Source organism: Globicephala melas, chromosome 7, assembly GCF_963455315.2.
Source record: "Globicephala melas chromosome 7, mGloMel1.2, whole genome shotgun sequence".
In the NCBI taxonomy this organism is placed as follows: Eukaryota; Metazoa; Chordata; class Mammalia; order Artiodactyla; family Delphinidae; genus Globicephala; species Globicephala melas.
Genome location: NC_083320.1, coordinates 54,556,824 through 54,576,079, shown reverse-complemented (window position 1 = coordinate 54,576,079; position 19,256 = coordinate 54,556,824). Strand labels below are relative to the sequence as shown.

Here is a 19,256-nt window from a genome sequence, read left to right as displayed (position 1 = left end):
GTTGCTCTAGCTACAAATGACATACCTCTGAGATCTAACTCAGTGAAAGTTTTCTGTTACATTTATCAAAATGCAGTAAAGAGTGAAAAGAGCTTTTTATCACTTTGCTTGAATTCTAAGCATCAAATTATGAGACTCTCAAATGTTAATTGGTTTGTGGCCCTGTGAGGGTAGTAAATAAGTCTGGGTTTGCTAAGTATGTGCATCCTTCTCTTCATAATGATTTAGAAGAGACACAGTCAGTTGTAACTGAATATTAAAGTCAAATATGGAGTTTTAAAGTTGTTTCAGCTTTGGGGGAAATAAGTTTCTGCTTTTTTCACAGCGTTTACTGTACTCACTTTAGTATCTACATACTTCATACAACTTTTATTTCACATAAAATCCCTTTAATGGAAAGTCTATCAGCTATAGATACTAATAACTTGGCAAGACTGCCATTTTAGATGTTACAGTTTTCAATATGCATTCACAGCATGACAAGGTTGCTTGCTGGTGGGTAATGTATTTAAGAATCACAGGTAGCTGATGAGACCATGAGTTGATCATAAGGGTACAGAGAGCTTTTGGAAAGGAAAGGCCTTCGCTCATGAGTTGAGTACTGCAACAAGGACACTGTATCAGCTGTAACTTACTGAGTAATGCAAAACTATTGAAAATTTGAGTTGGCGTGTCCTTGCGAGTATGAGATATAACATACTTGAACGTTGTCCCCTTTGTTTTTTGGTGGAGATGGCAGCTTAACAAGTGTCGTGTCGTTATTGCTTAGAAATTTTGGCTGTACTGAGCTCATACCACATTTAGCCAAGAGGCTTCTTCCATATTTTGAGCGTGCCTTTTGTTCCTCTTTTTTCTAATGTCGCTTTGAGTATACTTGTGTTCTTTTTAGTAACCTAAATGTACTATTTCTGCCTAACCATACGCGTTTTTTTATTCATCGTAGGCGCAGCCAAACAGCTTTCCATGGCAGTCCCCTTTACCCTGCGGTAGCAGCCTCCCTGCAACCTGCACGACCGGGCAGAGCAAAGTGGCAGCCTGGCTACAAGACTCGGAAGAAATGGACAGGTGTGCAGAAGGTTAGTTCTTGCCCATTGTGGGCTCTCAGGATGAGCCAAAGAAACAGACGCAAAAGGGGCAAATTGTGGGTGCTGTACCTTTCACCCCCCAACCCCCCTTAATGCCTCCAGCTTTTTTTTTTTTTCTTATTTTTATATCCCAGATCTCCTCTTTGCCATGTCTCGGGCTTCTTACCTGTCCGTTCTCCTGCGCCCTCACAGCTCCTGAATCTGGTTTTTCCCTTACCCGTACTCCCACCCACTTCAACCCTCTCACTTCATTGCGTTAGCAGTTCCCTCTGGCTTCATTAGCCTCCCACACCCCGGACCCTGGGGGCAATCACCCAGCTGAGTGCTGCCTTGGGAGCACCCTCCAGCCTCGCTGCTGACAGTCTACTAGGTCACTTACACAGCTGCCTTCTCTGCTGCTCCATCTGGCCCACGGAACAGTGTATGTTTCCCAACAACCAACAATAAACAGCAAAATTATACTGATCTTAGATCCACAGTTACCTGGTAGTGGTGTTCCACTATGGATCAGTTATTAAATACTCCGAGCTAATACATGATTCTTCACTGTACCATCTCTCAGCCTCTTAATATGCAGAAACTTTCTCCTTCCTTGAAATGAGCCTTAGCACGTTGGTCCAAACTGGATCCACAGACCATTTCCAGTCTGTGAGACAGCTTTCATTTGACCTTCAAAAATGAACAAAACAAAACAACACAAAAACAACATAACAAGTATTTAATATATCTAAATTGATTTAATTATCTTGAGATGATGTTGGGCCTAAGTTTTTTGATATTAAATTTTTTTCTTTTATGAAGTTATGGTGAAAGGAGATGTTACGTTATTTTATGTCCTCACTTAGAAAAATTGAGATTTGGCAACCTGTGTTCATGCCCCAACCAATTCTTTTTTTTTCGCTTTACACATGTGTGAACTCAAAGTCTGCAGCATTTTTATTAGCCCTCTCCACATTCCAAACTTAATCTTTATGTGAAAATATGGCTTTAAGGGGGATGTTATATTCATAAAGTGTGTCCAGCTAACATTCCATTAAAAGGGTTTTACTTGAGTATATTCACAAAACACACAGACATTACTTTGCCTTTATGAACTTCAGGTTGGGGAAGAAGCTGACCTCACTGTCCTAGACACTGCAGGCTTGCCTCTGCGGCGGTTCTAGACAGTCAGCCTCTCCTCTAATTTCTGCCACTTTGCACACGCTTTTGGAGTTTAACCTGGCCACCGACATTGCTGAAAAGATTGAGACTGTCTACTGGGACAAAGTCCATTCATGTGACCAAAATAAATTGACATTGACCTTGATGCCAAGAAGCCCCTGGCTGGTGGGGGGATGTCTTTGTCTCCCTGTATGCTTCAGATACTCTGTGGCCCATCCCTGTGCCCTCTCTCCAGTCTCGGGGGTGACCCTGCTTCCCCCCATCCTGATCTCTCTACCTGTGTCCTCATCCTGCCATTCTGTTCTCTTTCAGGATTTAGTGTAGTAATGATCTCCTGTCTTGAGAACAGCCTCAGCCTTTCCCACTTCAGTCATTCCTACCCATAGACTTCAGCTTCTCTCCCATAATTTGACTTTGCCCTTTTTGCTCTATAGAAGAAGCATTCTTGGCAGCAGGACACCATCTGCTTTCTGCTTTGTTCTCAAGCCTCATCCTCTGGCCCGCCCTGCAAGACCTTCTTTAATGAGCCTCCTCTTTTAGGCCCCGTGAAGTTTTCCTTTTTTTCCAGCTGCTGCTTCTCTGTTTCATTGGGATTCTCCTCTGGCCAACCTTGGTTGCAGGGATGATCAAGATAAAGTATTCTGCTTTTAGCTTCAATAATAGTAACTATAGCTTGTTGAGTGCTCCTATGGGCCAGGCACTGAACTAAGCACTTTACATATGTGGTATTTTATAGATTTTCACAATAGCACCAAGCAGGAATTTTGAACCATATTTTTATAGGTAGAGAAACTACAGCTCAGAGAGATGAAGTAACTTGTCCAAGTTACACAGCAAGTACTTGACAGAGCTGAAGGGCTAACCCAGGCCAACTTGATCCTAACGACTGTGCTCTGTGCTTTGGAGATGACAGGCATGCTTCTAGTTTCAACTGCAGTCTCTGGGCTTTTTTTGTTTTTGTTTTTTTGGGGGTTTTTTTGCTGTACGCGGGCCTCTCACTGTTGTGGCCTCTCCTGTTGCAGAGCACGGGCTCCGGACGCGCAGGCTCAGTGGCCATGGCTCACGGGCCCAGCCACTCCGCAGCACGTGGGATCTTCCCGGACTGGGGCACGAACCCGCGTCCCCTGCATTGGCAGGTGGGCTCCCAACCACTGCACCACCAGGGGAGCCTTGCAGTCTCTGTTTTGATGATGGTAGTGGTAGTGGCGGCAGCTGATAGGTATGGGGTGCCACAGGCACTGTTCTAGGTGTTTTAAGTGCGTCAGCTCATTTAATCCTCTCAACTCCACTTTACTCCACTAGATGAGAAAACTTAGGTACAGAGAAGTTAACTCACTTGGACCCAGTTCACACAGCTAGTAATGGTGGAGCTGGGATTCAAACTCAGGCAGTCTGACTCCAGAGCGTGTGCTCTTAATCACTGCACCATATTTCTCTCAAAAGGGCTGAAAACTCTCTTTAAATTTCAGACCTCTGTATCCAGCCCGTGCTACATTCCCACCCCCTCCCTTGCTGTGGACTCTCTCTGCCTGTACACTCGGTCACGCCTTCTCCTCAGCCTGTCTAAAACCAAATTCTCTGTCTCCTCTGTGGAAATGGTCCCAGTTCCTGGGCTCCCCTGTTTTTGTCAGTGCTGCTCTCATAACCACTCCTGAAACCTCTGTCATCTCTGACTCACCCACCCTGTTCATCCAGCTGAAACTGAGTTCTGTTATTTCTTTGCAAACTTCCCCCATCTCCCCTCCCCCTCATCTACCCTTCCTCTGGAATTCCATTTCTGCTGTCCTAACTCAGGCTCACCCTTTGCCCAGTCTCGGACTGGTACCCGCACCCTCAGTCTCTTGCTCTGTGGCTCCGTCGCTCTCAGAGGCTCCTGGGAAATTACTGTGTTTGGACATGTTTGCATCCAGTGCCGGCACTTAGCAGCCGTTATCCCGTTGCCCTCAGCTATGAGACGTAGGTATTGCTACTGTCCCCGCTTCACAGATGAGGAAAGTGAAATGCACGGAGGTTAAGGAGCCTGCCCAAGATTACACAGCTGCCCCGATAGAGAGGCTGGGACTCCAGCCAACCCACATTTGACTAATCCCAAAGCCATTCTTTGTTCACTACATATAATAGTCCCTCAAGACCACTATTTCATAAAATAACTTTTTGCAAAAATCTCTTCAGGTTGTTCTCCGTGAGCTCTTGGGCTTTAGTCCAAACTACTTAGCCCAGGGTTTAACATCCAGCTTTCAGCTTTCTGGCCCTGCCTACCCTTTCAACCTTGCCTTCCATAGGCCTAATTAAACTTATTTGCTATTTCCTAAACGTGCTTGCATGTTCCTGCCTCCATGCCTTTGCACAGGCTGTCTTCCCAACCTGCAGTGCCCTCTCTGCCCTCCTCCACCTTCCTGTTTTGCTGAAGCCTTTTTATCAATCCTCCAGACCCACAAAAGGTTTTACTGGCTCTTATAAGTCTACTCTGACGACCTCAAACCACAGTAACTGTCCCTTTCCTGAACTACCACAGCACTTTTTTTTGGGGGGGTGGTCTATTTTGATCATTTCATAGCATCGCAATATTGAGGTTGGTTGCATTTCAGAAGTTCATCAAGTAACATCTTCTTGAACCCATAACATAGCACATTTATAGTTCCAGTACTTAAAGAGGTTAGCTATTCATAGGTCTGGACTTCCGTCAGTCCAGATCTCAAGTATGTAAGAGAATTTCTTGGTGCTTGGAGAGCATTTTTTCCTATAGAAACAAAATATTAAATTAGTTTTTCTGTTTTTTTTTTTTTTTTTTGGCGGTACGCGGGCTTGTCACCGCTGTGGCCTCTCCCGCTGCAGAGCACAGGCTCCGGTCGCGCAGGCTCAGGGGCCATGGCTCACAGGCCCAGCCGCTCCGCGGCATGTGGGATCCTCCCAAACCGGGGCACGAACCCGGGTCCCCTGCATCGGCAGGCAGATTCTCAACCACTGCACCACCAGGGAAGCCCCATAAATTAGTATTTTATATGCCATCCTTATGTACCAGTATATGCCATCACTAAAATGGTATGTAATAGTTCAACGTACAGATTATTTATTGTGTACATTTTCTTTAAACCAGAATGTAAATTCCATGAATCTTATTTTATTGCTATATTCCCTGTGCTTAGAACTGTGCTGGGTGCATAGTGTCTTCCAAGTCAGTGATTCCTAAATGAAATAGTAAATGGATAACTTTGGATATACCTTAATTTATTTAACTATTCCGCAATTGGATGTTTCTTTTTATTTTATTTAATTTTAAATTTTATTTTGGAATATAGTTGATTTACAATGCTGTGTCAGTTTCAGGCGTACAGTAAAATGATTCAGTTATACATATACATATATCTATTCTTTTTTCAGATTCTTTTCTCATGTAGGTTATTACAGAATATTGAGTAGAGTTCTTTATAGAACAAGGTAGGGAAGATGAGAAAGTAAGTAAACTGCTAGATATTTAAGTTTTAAATTTTTTACTGTTATAAACTGTCTCAACAGTCCTTTCTTGGCATAATATTTCCTTTTTCCCAGATTCTAAAATTAGATCTAATTTAATGTAATTCTAGAGATTTCTTTTTAAAGGTATTTTTATTGTCTTGGGCAAGTCCTTATAATCCTTACATACAACCAGACACTTAAGCAAGGAGCAAAATTCTGCCAGGGGTTTCATTTCTTCCATGATAGAAGTGTCAAGGAATGGTGTGCTTGTTCCAAGTTAAGGCCCTAGAAGAATGATTAAACATAGTGCAGTTAATGCTCCATAAAGACCATTTCTGGTTTTCATAGAATTTTCTCACCTCCCATCTCAGTTGCTACTTTCATTAGGAAGGTAAGAGAGTAAATAGTACCGTCACCACTTGACAGGTAAGAAAACTGCAGCTGAGAAGTGTAAAGTAAATCAGTGTCTCCCGACCCTTAGTTTTGGATCCTTTTGCCTTGAATCGAATTCATTCACCAAGTTCTCTTTCCATTCTGTTAGAAAGGATTTTAAGCCTCATTTCTATATCTCTACGCTACTTACGTACACCATTTGTGTAGAATAATCACAGTTATTTAGGAGAATTAATGTAATATTTACTGGATAGAAGCTTTAATGGATAGGTAGTGTTAGATAATGTCCGTACCAGCATGGTGCTTTTGATGTCGTTTTGTTCTTTAAAAGGCAAGTTAAAATGTAGGTCTCTTGGGCTTCCCTGGTGGCACAGTGGTTGAGAGTCCGCTTGCTGATGCAGGAGACACAGGTTCGTGCCCTGTTCCGGGAAGATCCCACATGCCGCGGTGTGGCTGGGCCCGTGAGCTATGGCCGCTGAGCCTGCGTGTCCAGAGCCTGTGCTCCGCAATGGGAGAGGCCACAACAGTTAGAGGCCTGTGTACCAAAAAAAAAAAAAAAAAAAATAGATCTCTTCTAGCCAACTCCTTTCTCCTCTTCCTTCTAACCCCTGCCTTCTTTCTTTGTACTAATTTTCTCCCTCATTCCTTCCCGTTTATCTTCGGTATTTCCTACCCTTCCAAGTCACTCACTTTATTTTCTTCGTGGGGCGCGTGGGAGGAGTACAATGGTGCTGCCTCCCCTGAAATGGGGAGGGGGTGGTGGAAGGGTCCTAGCCCCCTCAGGACTCTCTTCCGTCACCTGCGTTGGGTGATTTCCTTTCTTGAGGAATTTAAAGGCCACTGATGGCCAAGAGTTCCCTGGAAGAACCACAACAGCACTTGAACAGCTCACCTAGGGCTCCACCCTAGGGCAGATGCTGCTGAGAGATGGGACCTGGGTGGGACCTGGCCCCCGATGTATTGCTGCTGCCCTGCTCTCTGTAGAGTGTGCAGAGATTCTGAGTCCTATATGAAGACCTTCAGAGCAGGTAGACACATTCCTAACAACAGAACTGTACAACTGCTGAAGTTCCCTTGAGTGTGCTTCTGATGTGACGAAGCCCACCTCAGCAAGAAAATGAGCACACCCAATTTCACTGGGATTTTAATGGCTTTCTACACTAATAACTGTTCATTTGTAAGAGTGGGTTTTGAGGTCATCCAGTAAATAATCAGCGGTTGTATGGTTCTAAACCAGAGACCAGTTCTGTTTTCTTTCATTTGCCAGTATCATCATTCTATAAACATAGATCTGCCTCATCATATTTGCCATAATTTGGATAGAGTGCCTTTTATTATCATCACCACCACTCCCTGCCCAGTTGTAACATATTTTAATTTCTGATTTGTATTAGACCTTGCACACTGCCAGTCAAACCTTGTGGAACTTAGCAAACTCCTGCAGAATTTGGAAATACTTCAGAGAACTCAGTCAGCGCCTAACTTTACTGACATGCAGGTAAACATTTTACTTCTGTTGGTCAAAGGACCTTAAGATATTCACTCAGAATTTTTACTGGATTGTTCTATGGATATACAAGGTAACATTTAAAGGGAAATAACTACAATAAGGATTGGTTTATATTCTGGATTTATTCTTAATACTTTTGAATCTTGGTGTCATTGTGTTAAGATATATGTTTTGAAATGTTTTACATTTAAATACAAACTAACTGGAAGAAGTAAATATCTGAATCATTCTTTCATTTTTGTGTTGCATTAGAAATGATAGTTATGAAGACATAACTTAGATACTCTCAGAATTATTACTGTCTTTTCATGTAGCAAAAACGCTAATCCTGTTTTCATTTGGTGTAGCAGAAAAATATGTTTTATGGTTAAGTTTTTATCTCTGCTTTTAATGCCCACTGTGCATCAGATATACCTTTATCTCCTGGCTGGTTTGCTTTAGGTGTCTAACAATGATTCTGTACTAACTTGCTGTGCTCTCTTTGTCTATACCTGTATCATCTGTGTTAACTTAATAATGCTTTGTTGCTTTTAACTATTTGTGTAATGTAGGCTAACTGTGTAGATATTTCAAAGAAAGACAAGCGGGTCACAAGACGATGGAGAACAAAAAGTGTCAGCAAAGATACAAAAATACAACTGCAGGTACAGACTTTACTTTTCCTTCATTTATACTTATATATATATTTTAAAATATTAGTCTGTATATATCAATTCATAGAAGTTGAAAAGTTTAAAGCAGCTTTTAACTGCTTTAAAGCTAGTGCTTTTCAGACTGAGTTATATTATCTAAAGTAGTGAGAAATCTATTCTTATTCTGGCATAAGTAAAAAGAATTTAAGGCTAAAATTATGTAATATGGCTGTAAAGTGGAATTTTCATCCTCAATTATGGCCTTGGAACCATTAAAACATATTTTAACAAAAAGTCACCTTAAAAATCTAGACTGAAAATCAAATGGGTTGTAATGAAAATTCACTTATATATACTAGATCTTAAAAGAGGCTTTTATGTGTTAACCCTGTCCAAACTTGTATCTATCAATAAATGAGATGAGGACTGCAATAGGTTAGAAAGTAACAAACCTGGGTTCTAATCTAATCACTGTGATTTCCTGGCAGTATAATCTCATGCATTTCTGTTAAAGTTTCGGGGCTTCCATTAACTCCTGGGTAAAGTGATCGAGTTACTTGATGATCTCTGAATTCCTTTTCAACTCTAAAATGCTATGATTCTACAAAAATATTATTGGCCATCAACATTCACTTTTAAAATTTGAACTAAAGTCTTCATGGCTTGTGATAAATTTACTTGAAATTCATTGTAAATAAGTTATTTAGTTGAAATGAATAGTTTAAAATTTTTAAAGTAAGATCCTTTTATGTCATTGCATGGCAGTGATACAAAATATGGCAAATGCCTAAAATCTCTTACGTCAAAATTCATGTTACTTTCAGAGCTTTAAGCTTGAATTTCTGCTACTCCAATTCTAGCTATATATTATAAAGGACTCTTGCCCTGCACAATCAAAATTAGACTTATGATTTTGTTTTTCTTTTTATTGCACTAAAATCAATCTATATTCTAACACAGAGGTAAAAGGGACTGCCTTTTAGAATTCTTCAGTCTTTTAAATAAGTACAATAATTCTTCCTTAATTCTAGTTTTATTGATAACATTCTTTGTGTTTTAATTCTGAATGTATGAATAACAAACTCTTTGTTGCTTTGCTTGCTAATCTGATATATTTGAAAATAAATTTTCACAAGCACTAATGATCGGTGTGTTAGAATGTCCATATTCTATGAACACAATTTTCTGTGGTCTTTTGTTCAGTATGTTTCTGTGCGTTTTCCCTTCTTTTCAGAAAATTAATACTATAGAGACAAATGTGCCAAATGACTTCACAAGAAAATTGCCTAAAATTGCTTTTGAGCATATGATTGTCTAGTTTTGTGGTGGTCGTTTTTTGTTGTTGTTGTTGTTTTTTAAACATGGTATCTATGGTTATCATAGCCAGGAAAAAAGAACCTTAATTATAAATAAAATAATTGAAGAAGGCCAGCATCATAAGAACATATACATTTGTGGATAGATAGCATTTCAATCTTGTTTTTATGAGGTATCCCACTGAACAAATTCCCATTCACAGTTGTGGTCTGCAATAGGTTGGTTCTCAACGTGTATGAGTGCAATGCCACTGGCTGTCCTACTGTGGTTACGAGGCCCACCATGGTCCCCATATCACTCAGTGTTTTCTGGAGGAAACAGAGTGTAATTCTGTATAGCCCTCCTATTCACAGGCTGTGCTTTTCAATGTGTGGAGAGTTTATGGAGATTTTTTTCTGAGTCATCAAAAGAAGTTGTTCAAAAAGCAGGAGAATATTCTCCATTTCATATTCCTGTCACATTTTGGGGTGGTTTGTTCTTAAATTTTCATTTATGCTCTTTTGCCTTGTTTCTGTTTTGCCAAAGAGTAACAAAATGGCCCTTGTGATTCTAGTTTAATTATTTTGGGGGGAAATTGAAACCATCTCATCCCATACTCAAAGAAAACGTTAAACTTTCGAAAGTAGATTTAGCTCCAACTCCAGTGGAAATAAATAGACTGAGAGGTGGCGGTAAGCTATCAATCCTTCCAAGAGAAACCTCACTTCCACTTGATCTGGTAAAACAAAGGATCGTAGGGTGAATGCTGCAGAATTTGGTACCATCCCTAGACATTTTCTGCTCACCCAAACCAACGGGCCTTCCAGGATCCCTCAGGATGCTCATTCTCTATCACTGAGAAGTTACTTGGAAGTTTCTTCACCATGCACACCTGACTGGGGAATCTTAAAATCAGCCAGGGATGACTATGACTAATATGACTGTCATTACTCATCGGTATTTTACCTACAGAAAGTCATAGCATTTATTTTTACTGTAGTGGATTAAACATACCCACCACTTTCTCCCACCCTAATACACAGGTTTTTCCCTCCTGTTTTAAATGTTTCTTGACCATCAGAATCCCATCTCATGATACCAGGTAGTTGTTTTGAGCCCTTAATCATCTCACTACTTGAACCACTTTCTTCATTGTTGTGGCCAACTTGAGAGATTTTTTGTAGTGAGTGGCTCATTTTTCATCCCCTCTATCATCAACTTCTAGTCCACCAGACATTTATGCAGGAACCTAGACTGCCTGGTGGTGGTGGTGGTTATTGTTCCTGCTATTGTTGTCATGGATCTTGTTTTACTGAAGTTTGTATGCAGCGTTCTGTAGTAGTTGTAATTTTTGAAATAATTATAAAATAGGTCATTTAAAAAATTGACCTTAGGAAAGTAAAAATGAAGAACATGTTATACTGGATGTTTGATTGCTTATTCTTAGGTAAGTTAGATTGTACTGTCGATGCGAATGTGAATGTTAAAATTTGGACCATATTTCTCCTTGAAGCCACTGGGAAGCTAGCTCAAGAATCCATTGTGTAATTCATTGGAGGCAATAGTTGTCCTAGACGTCTCTGTGGAATTACCTTTTAGAAAAAATACTTCCTGTGTCCCAAAGCTCAAATTTCTCATTCTCATAAAAATCTCAGTATCATCATCATGCAGTAAAACAGTTTGGTTGTGTTTTAAATGAGGTGGAGGAGGGCAAGAAGAGAATGATTTTATAAGGGTTGCTGTAGAAGAGATTGCTGTTACATTTCCTGTGTTGCTAATAGCATGCATTAAATACTAGATCCGTAGATATTGCAGAGAATCAGGAATAGTAGGAGGTATGAGGTAGCAGATAAATGATCTTATGTCATTCATGTGCAGCTATCCTAGATCTCACAGATGCTCAAATTACACTGAAGAGTAAAAATATATTCTTTCTCCTTTTTTTTTTTATTACAGTAGGCATAAAGGAATTTTGTATAGGAAATGTTTTGTCTAGAGCAGATTATGTGTGTGTGTTTGTGTTTAATAAACATACATATACGTACACAGAAAATTTATGACGATTGAGAGAAATGTGAATATAATTTGCAAAATTAAAGAGAATTGGAGATATAAGAATTTAAAATATTTTTCTGTTATTCCAAAAAGACTAACACAGCCATGCTGGTTTTTTTCTCAGTCTGACTGTTAGGTGACTCTGAGAACATTTCAGCTAATTAGAACTGAATTTATTGCTCACAACCTTGAAGAGTCAGGGTCTGTCAAATGCAGCAAAGCTGAGTTGATTAGAAGGCAGTGTTATTACCCTTTATCGTGTCCACCAAAAAGAGAAGAAAGAAAAGAAAGAAGGAAAGAAAGCAAGCTCTAAGATTCTTCTACTGGTTTATGCATAGTTGCACATCACTAAATGAAGCCTATACTTTCAGATTTTCATAGCCGATTTTTATAGGTGTTATCCCAGCACACTGAGGACATTGAGATTACTTTCCTATATTATGGGGACTGGCTTCCTCCTTGGAAAATTTTTCAACCCAAAAATCAATATAATTCTTAATATTGAATCCCAGAGACCTTTATAGTAGGAGAAAACATAGGGAGTTGAGGATTCCTGGTATCCTTCCCCTTACTTTTTCCTCCCAGCAAGAAACAAAAAATTCTTCCTGACCAACAGGAGGCTCTCATTACAACCTGTTTGCTTTAGCCTTTGCACATTATTTATTTAGTCACTTTTCCCTGAACTCATTTTTTTTTTTTTTTTTTTTTTGCTTCAATCTACTGAATGCCTTTTGGCTTCGTAGAACATGACATTGCATGAATAAAACGACGTACATTTATTTTACCTTGAAATCGTAAGCTCTTCATCACTTCATAACTTTCCATCTCCTTTTGGGGTAGGGGTTATATTCAGCAAATAGATTTAAGTGTTTGGGTGTTCTACCATGAGAACAATAAACTTTTCTCACAGTATGAATGCCCCTACAAGCTATTTTCAATGCTAAGATTTAGCAAAAGTCAACTTTCAGTTAAAAATTCTCCCTCTCCCTTGTCTGATTATCTTTCATCCTCCCATATCCTGTCTTCTCCCTCCCCCATCCCATGTTTTCTCCTCCCTCCTCTTCTCTCATTCACTGTCAGGAAGGGCCATCTTCGAAGGGCCAGTTCAGCACAACTCGGCGCCGGCAGAGGCTAGCAGCAGCAGTGGCTACAACAGTGAGTGGATTTCAATCTCAAGTGGATGTTTAATGAGAATGAGAAACTGTGTACTAGTGTCACCCTGCCCCGCGTTCTAATGGTGCCACTCGTGTGGGATGGCATCAAGCACAGCCCTCTCCTGTGTTGGCGGGGTCCTCGCATGTTCTCTGGCTGTCTTTGCACTGCCGGCCTCGCACACAGGTGTTTGGGTTTGCAATGGAAAACTATCATGGGATCCAGATCTCTACTTCTACTCTCGGTGTGAGAAACAGTTTAAATTCAAGGATGCAAAACGGAGTGTGTGGGCGATTTCCTGAAACGGTGTGGGTTTGGGGGTTTTTCTTTTTGGTTTTTTATTTGTTTTTTTTGCCATACTGATATTGGAACCGTTGCTAACTGATTTCTGTTTTTCTAAGAAAAGCCATGTTACTACAGATGTAAATTGTGCTTTTTTGGTAGCAGTGTGACTGTTTGAAAAGGATGTGAGAATAATGAAATGAGAGGGTGAGAAAAGGTGAATTTTGATATCATCTCTCAGCAGCTACCCAAACTTACACTTAGCAAAGGAAAGTTGTTTTCTGGAAAGAATATTCAACTGGAAATCAGAAAATATAGTGTGGAAAGGAGAGAACCACAGAGTTAAATGGTGTTTAATTCACATCTAGATGTTGGTTTGGCTTTTTTTTTTTAAAGAGAAGATAGGGTGGATGTTAGGAGGATAGAGGGAATATTGAGATATATAAGGCAAATAACTTAAAATTGAAAAGAAGGTGCTTAGAATAGTGAACTGCCACGTGGAATATAAAATAGAATATGTAAACCAAGAACCTTATGCTGGATAAAAATAAATCATAATATTTGTTTAATCATGACATCCTATCAACTTTTTATATACAGAATACTGAGTTCATGGCAAACATTAATTTTTTGGCTATTACGTAAGATTTCCTGAATTATCATAGTGTTGCTCTTGCTGCTGGTGGAATGTATTTTGAGACTAGAATTGCTGAAAAATATGAAAAGATTTTGGTTGCATTGTAGGAGAATGGATACTGGTGTATGGATTGTTGGTTTTCTACTTTATAACTCATGACTGACTCTTGATTTATATCTGGGTACTCAGCTGGTTTGTTTGAGAGACAGAAATAATTTTGATTATGAAATGAACAAGTGACATGGAATTTATTACGGACTGACTCTTTTTTTTTTGCGGTACGCAGACCTCTCACTGTTGTGGCCTCTCCCGTTGCGGAGCACAGGCTCCGGACACGCAGGCTCAGCGGCCATGGCTCACGGGCCCAGCTGCTCCGTGGCATGTGGGATCTTCCCGGACTTGGGCATGAACCCGCGTCCCCTGCATTGGCAGGCGGACTCTTAACCACTGCGCCACCAGGGAAGCCCCAGGGACTGACTCTTAAACTCACAGTTTTGTGAACACTTGAACAAACGAATTTTTGAAATTGATTTCATGGTTAATGTCTATCTTATGCATGTATTCAAATACAGATGAAAAAAGTGTCTCATACTGACATGGTAACAGATTCTGACAATAAATTCATGTAAAGTCAATTTTTAAATTCTTAAATGTAACCTTTCATTTACAAAATTCAGAAATCCAAATGATTATTAGAGAGAGAACAATATCTCAGTCTGGAAAGGGAGGGTCAGTCATTTTATGAAAATACAAATGTTTCCTTAAATAATGTACTTCTAAGATGGCATGCAGGGAAGTGATTGTGTTTCTACTGTGTTCATTTTTTGATTGCAGATAAATATAGTGAATATAATAAAACTGAGATTAGAACCTATTTGAATAGGTTGATTTTTTTTTTTTTTTAGTTGGGAGTACAAGAGAAAAAGCTTTTGAAAGATGGAGGTATTAATGCTCACCTCCTCCAGGGTAGCTGTGACCACAGAGGTTAAGAATAACTTAGAGCATCTAATGAATGAAGCTGGCAGCATTTAGTCATGTATTCGGGAATAACTAGAGGGAGTGGTTACCCTAAACCCTCTAGGATCTATAGCTTTTAACTCCATACCAGAGCAGGACAACATCTAGCAGGACCTTCTGCTGGCTCCCTCAGCCCCCTTGCCCACATCGCAGTGACCTGTTGCTGGTGACTCAGCCCTCCTGTTTCTTTTAGTGCAGTGGTTCCCCTTAATTCCCTGCCTTTCCTCTTGCCAACAGTAAAGTTAGCCCACACATTTGGAGTCTGTCCTGTCCTGCTAGTTGCCTTTTGTCTGGAATTCTTCCAAATGACTCCAGCTACTTGTTCTCCTTGCCCACTTAGGTGTGTAGGGCAGCTGAGATTGCTCCCAAACACAAGTACACCCAGGATGTTCCAGAGATTTAGTCTTGTTGATTCTTAGCACTAGCATCCATAATGGTCCACTTGCACCATCAGGCAGGCCCAACAGAATAGGGGGTTGGAAAGGAGAAACGCTGGCCCCTCCCCATGGAAAGACCCCAAGAGTCCCAGTGCAATCAGTACCCCACACTAGCATCCCTGTACGTGTGATGCAGAGTACCAGTAGCAGGTGACTTTTCATATTGGTTCCGTGAGTTGTGTATGCTCAATATCTTCCTTAGACTTGCTGTTGTGTGTTCTCTTTTTTGTTCATGTTTACCGCTGCTAAATTTCATTGCCAGTCCACTGTTCTGTTTCTCTTTTGGCTTCTTTATAGACAGGTGATAAAAGCGTCTCCTAACAGCCCCCTTCCAAACTGCAGTTACTGGTACCAGAATATTCCAGGATCAGGCTTCCTCCCTGTCACAGGATTTCAAGGAAGCCTTGGATTTCTTTCCTAAGGAGGATGTGAAGTTGCATTTCCAGCATTGAGGTTTCTCACATACAAACATTGAGAGCTGTAGACAGCCCCACTCCAGTCATCACTGACAGAGAACCTAGTTACCGTTTAAATTTTCAAATCCCATAATACTCACATTGATGAATAAAAAACTGAGTAAATAAGCCCCCAGGCTGAAGAGATATTCAGTTAGAGTTAGATTAATACATCTCAATTTGTATTTTCAATTTCATTTCATGAATTTTTCAATTAAAATGATCCATTCCACATACTTATTTTAACCAAAAAAAAAAAAAAATCAATGTAAACATTTTCAGTCAGAAGTATATAAATATTAGTTTTCAGTGTCCCAGGGAACTGTTTGACTGCAGTTTGAATAGAGCATTCCAAGTCCCTTTCCCTGTGGGTTATATGCAAAATCATTTTTACCATTTTAATTGCCAATTTAAACTTCCATTATGTTCAAAATATAAATTTGTAACATGTTTTTCTTCTCAGTGTCTGATTCCAACTTTTAATAAAGAGCCCATTATCTCAGGAACAAGTCTGGGTCCTCACTGGACTCTCTGGGCCTCCACTACACCCTGGCCTCCCATCACTACTGCTCCCCCAGCCTCCCTATCCACTCAAGGGAGGAGACCCCTCTCCTACGCCATGCCCCTCCTCGGAGCGTTGAGGGCACCTGAGTGCAGATAAAACCCTTTTGTTGATCCTCAACACATTTCATTCCCCACCACCGAACATGCACATTCCTTTTTCTCAAATGCTCTTCTAGTTCATTGCATCCTGAAACCATATCCTTAAATCTGCAAACTCCTTGGTCTATCCATTTCCTCAAGTCACAGTCTCTGCCCATGACCTTCTCATCACCACCCTTTCCATGGATTCTCTCTGTCCCTCCTAGAGGGCCTTGGGATGACTGCCCTTTCTAGATTTAGCATCACCACAGGCAAGGGCAGAAATTTTCTTTATCTGTCTTTAAATATTCTTTCACATAAACCCCATTCCCTTATGGATATCCTAAAAAACCTCAGTCATTACTGTCACAAAGTTGCCTGGATAGGATTCCAGCAAACTACTGAACCCAAGGACTCCATTTTCTCAAATGGCTTATCTGCCACTTTTGTGTCTCTTCTCTGGAATAGCCAGGAATTCAGATCCTGATGAGATAAACAAGCTGTTGACACCTCCCAGCCCAGTGTAGCCAAGGTCCCCATGGGGGATGAGGAAGAGTTACTTTGATGACTCCAGATACCAGATTCTTCACAGATCATATATTAACATGCTTAGCTTAGCAGAACTGGGGAGAAAGCTTCATGCCCACTTTCTTTCCCAGTAAGCCTTGGATATCTTTTGAGATAAATAACTCCTTGGCAAGACAAAGCTACATCCTAAGGACCCTCTCCAGTCTCAACTGCCCTCACCCAGACCCACCAACTGCAGCTCAGGCTAGATTTTTGGGGTCTCTCCATCTCCTCCATCCCTGTATCCTCCGTGCACAGGCACATGCTTGCAGGGTCCCTCCCTCCCCTCTTTTTCTATCATGAGGTTTAAAGCTAAATAAAACAATGAAAAAAGGAAGTGGTTCTGACATACATGTACATCAGACAAGATATTGGTTCCTTCCTCCTACAGCATATTTTCTCTTAGGTAGAGGGTGTGAATTATCTTTTAATTCATACAAAATTCAGCTTGTGGAGGAGTCTGAGAGTCTGATTCTTGAAGATAATTGAATGCATATCTGTGTGGTAAGAATTAGGGGAGGTTACTGGTAATCTGATTTATAAGAGGAATTGGTATTCTCATTTTCCAAGAGTGTTTGGCTGACAGCATTTGTAATGGTCAGGTAGAACCTTCTAGAAGGAGAGGGAAAGGTGCTTTGCCTCCACCCATCAGAAGCCTAGCCCAGATCCAGCCTGGGCAAGGAAGTACCTCTAGCCATTTGGGAAAATCTATAGGAATATGACTTTTTTTACTTAATGCTTTTCAATATTGGCCAGTTCATAAGCCATGTTTATGTAACATACAAAGGTAAACGACAGTAACTTACATTTCATTTACAAATACATCTTGATAAATCAATTTCAAATTTAATTGTGAGTCCCTTTAAGCCATTATTATATTTAGTATTAAACTTACTTATGTTTTATCTAATGGCATTGGAGCAAGTGAATCTTTCTGTATACGCACCTCTTGAATTTTCACCTGTTCAGTAAATTCCTGCTCCAGGCTCAGAAAGAAGTAGGCATAAAAAGTGCTCTGATTTGAGTACCCAGACTTTGTGAGAGAAGGTCAGCTACGTCACAGTTCAGACTGCTTTCTGCCAGCACTGTTTCTGTGGGTTCAGAGCTGAAGCTTATCTGGGATTGTGCCTGTTCTCCCTGTCATTGTGTAATCATCTCTCCCTGTGACAGTGAAAAGCCAGTGAGTCAGTGGCAGTACTAAATCAACTATGGGAAATGAGACTCCTTCCTACCCAGCCACCTGCAAAATAAATGAGTACTGTCTCCGAGTGTGTCCTCAGAGAGGAATCTATTATTCTGGAGACTGGAAGAGATCTTTTCTATGTAAGAGAGGGTGGAACAATGTGCTGTTGCTCTCTAATAATTTGTGTCCTCCCCTTTCAGGTTCCTTTCAGTGCTACCATGTCCCCGGTTCGCTTGCATTCCTCCAACCCCAACCTTTGTGCAGATATTGAATTTCAGACTCCCCCTAGCCACCTCACAGACCCTCTGGAAAGTTCAATGGATTATACAAAGCTTCAAGAAGAATTTTGTCTAATTGCACAGAAAGGTAACAATAAATATAATGTGCCCTTGAGAGAAGCTCTCTTTCTTGATGGGAAGTTGCCATTTATTCTCTTATCCTTGTTTAGGTGGTCATGGTAGAAAGGTCAAATGGTTTATGTATTTATTGCAGTTCTGTAAACAAAATGCAGTGGGATATGATGCCCGCCTCCTGGGAGAACACACATCATAGGGTTACAGTTTTGACTGAGTAAAGAAAGTAGCATTGAGGGTGAGAAAAGGCAGAAAGACAAAAAGGGTGTTAACCTTTGATGACTGTTCTTCCTATTGCCTTCAGGCCTGGCACTAGGATTGTAGGTCATCATAAATTAAAATTTGATTTTCTTCACTCAGAGAATATTAGGATAATGGGATTATCTATTTATTCTCTGAAATTTGCGGAATCAAACACTTAGGGGGAAAACAAGGCATTATCCTAGGCAGGTCAGCAGACACTACTACTCAACATCTGTTTTTCATCACTTAATACATACTTGTGAGTTAGCCTTAGTAAGGGAAAAAAAGAAAAGAAACATTCTGTTTGAAACTCTTTTTTTATTAAATGACATATTAAGTTTTACTTTACAGTTTGTGGGTAAGGAATTCAGGAAGGCTCAGCTAAGCAGTTCTTCTGTGCCACGTGGCATTGGTTGGGCTCCCTCAACAGTATTCAGCTGGAAGCTGGGCTAAATTGTTCAAGGTGTCTTCACTAGCACTTTGGTTGGACCGCTGGGAGGCTGCACACAACTCTGTCCCTCTCCTTCTCCCTCTCCATGGCAGCTCAGGGCTCCAAAAGAATGGAGTGGATTGGAATGGAAGCAGCCAGCTCTGGACCTGAAGCACTGTCCCTTCACTGCACTCTACTGGTCAGAGCTTCCCAGGCCAGTCCAGATTTGAGGGGAGCAGAAGTCCACCCCACCTTGGAGTCTCCTTTTTG

General features: G+C 40.6%; 1 protein-coding gene and 1 non-coding gene across 13 annotated transcripts in view; both read left to right on the top strand.

Moving 5' to 3' along the window:
- The window catches only part of OSBPL6 (oxysterol binding protein like 6), a 208,023-nt gene that overhangs the window by 152,096 nt on the left and 36,671 nt on the right, over nucleotides 1-19,256 (top strand). For 8 of the 12 annotated variants that reach the window (XM_060302209.2, XM_060302208.2, XM_060302210.2 and 5 more), the window contains 5 exons: nucleotides 944-1,076; nucleotides 7,490-7,593; nucleotides 8,157-8,249; nucleotides 12,669-12,743; nucleotides 18,161-18,326. In XM_060302209.2, the coding sequence (XP_060158192.1) occupies nucleotides 944-1,076; nucleotides 7,490-7,593; nucleotides 8,157-8,249; nucleotides 12,669-12,743; nucleotides 18,161-18,326 (571 nt within the window). The remainder of the gene's footprint in view (nucleotides 1-943; nucleotides 1,077-7,489; nucleotides 7,594-8,156; nucleotides 8,250-12,668; nucleotides 12,744-18,160; nucleotides 18,327-19,256) is intronic. The other 4 variants (XM_070045952.1, XM_070045951.1, XM_070045950.1 and 1 more) reach the window with 2 other exon arrangements.
- On the top strand, nucleotides 18,590-18,733 carry LOC115851136 (small nucleolar RNA SNORA79). The gene has a single exon (XR_004038634.1). It is a non-coding gene; the product is annotated as a small nucleolar RNA SNORA79 (small nucleolar RNA).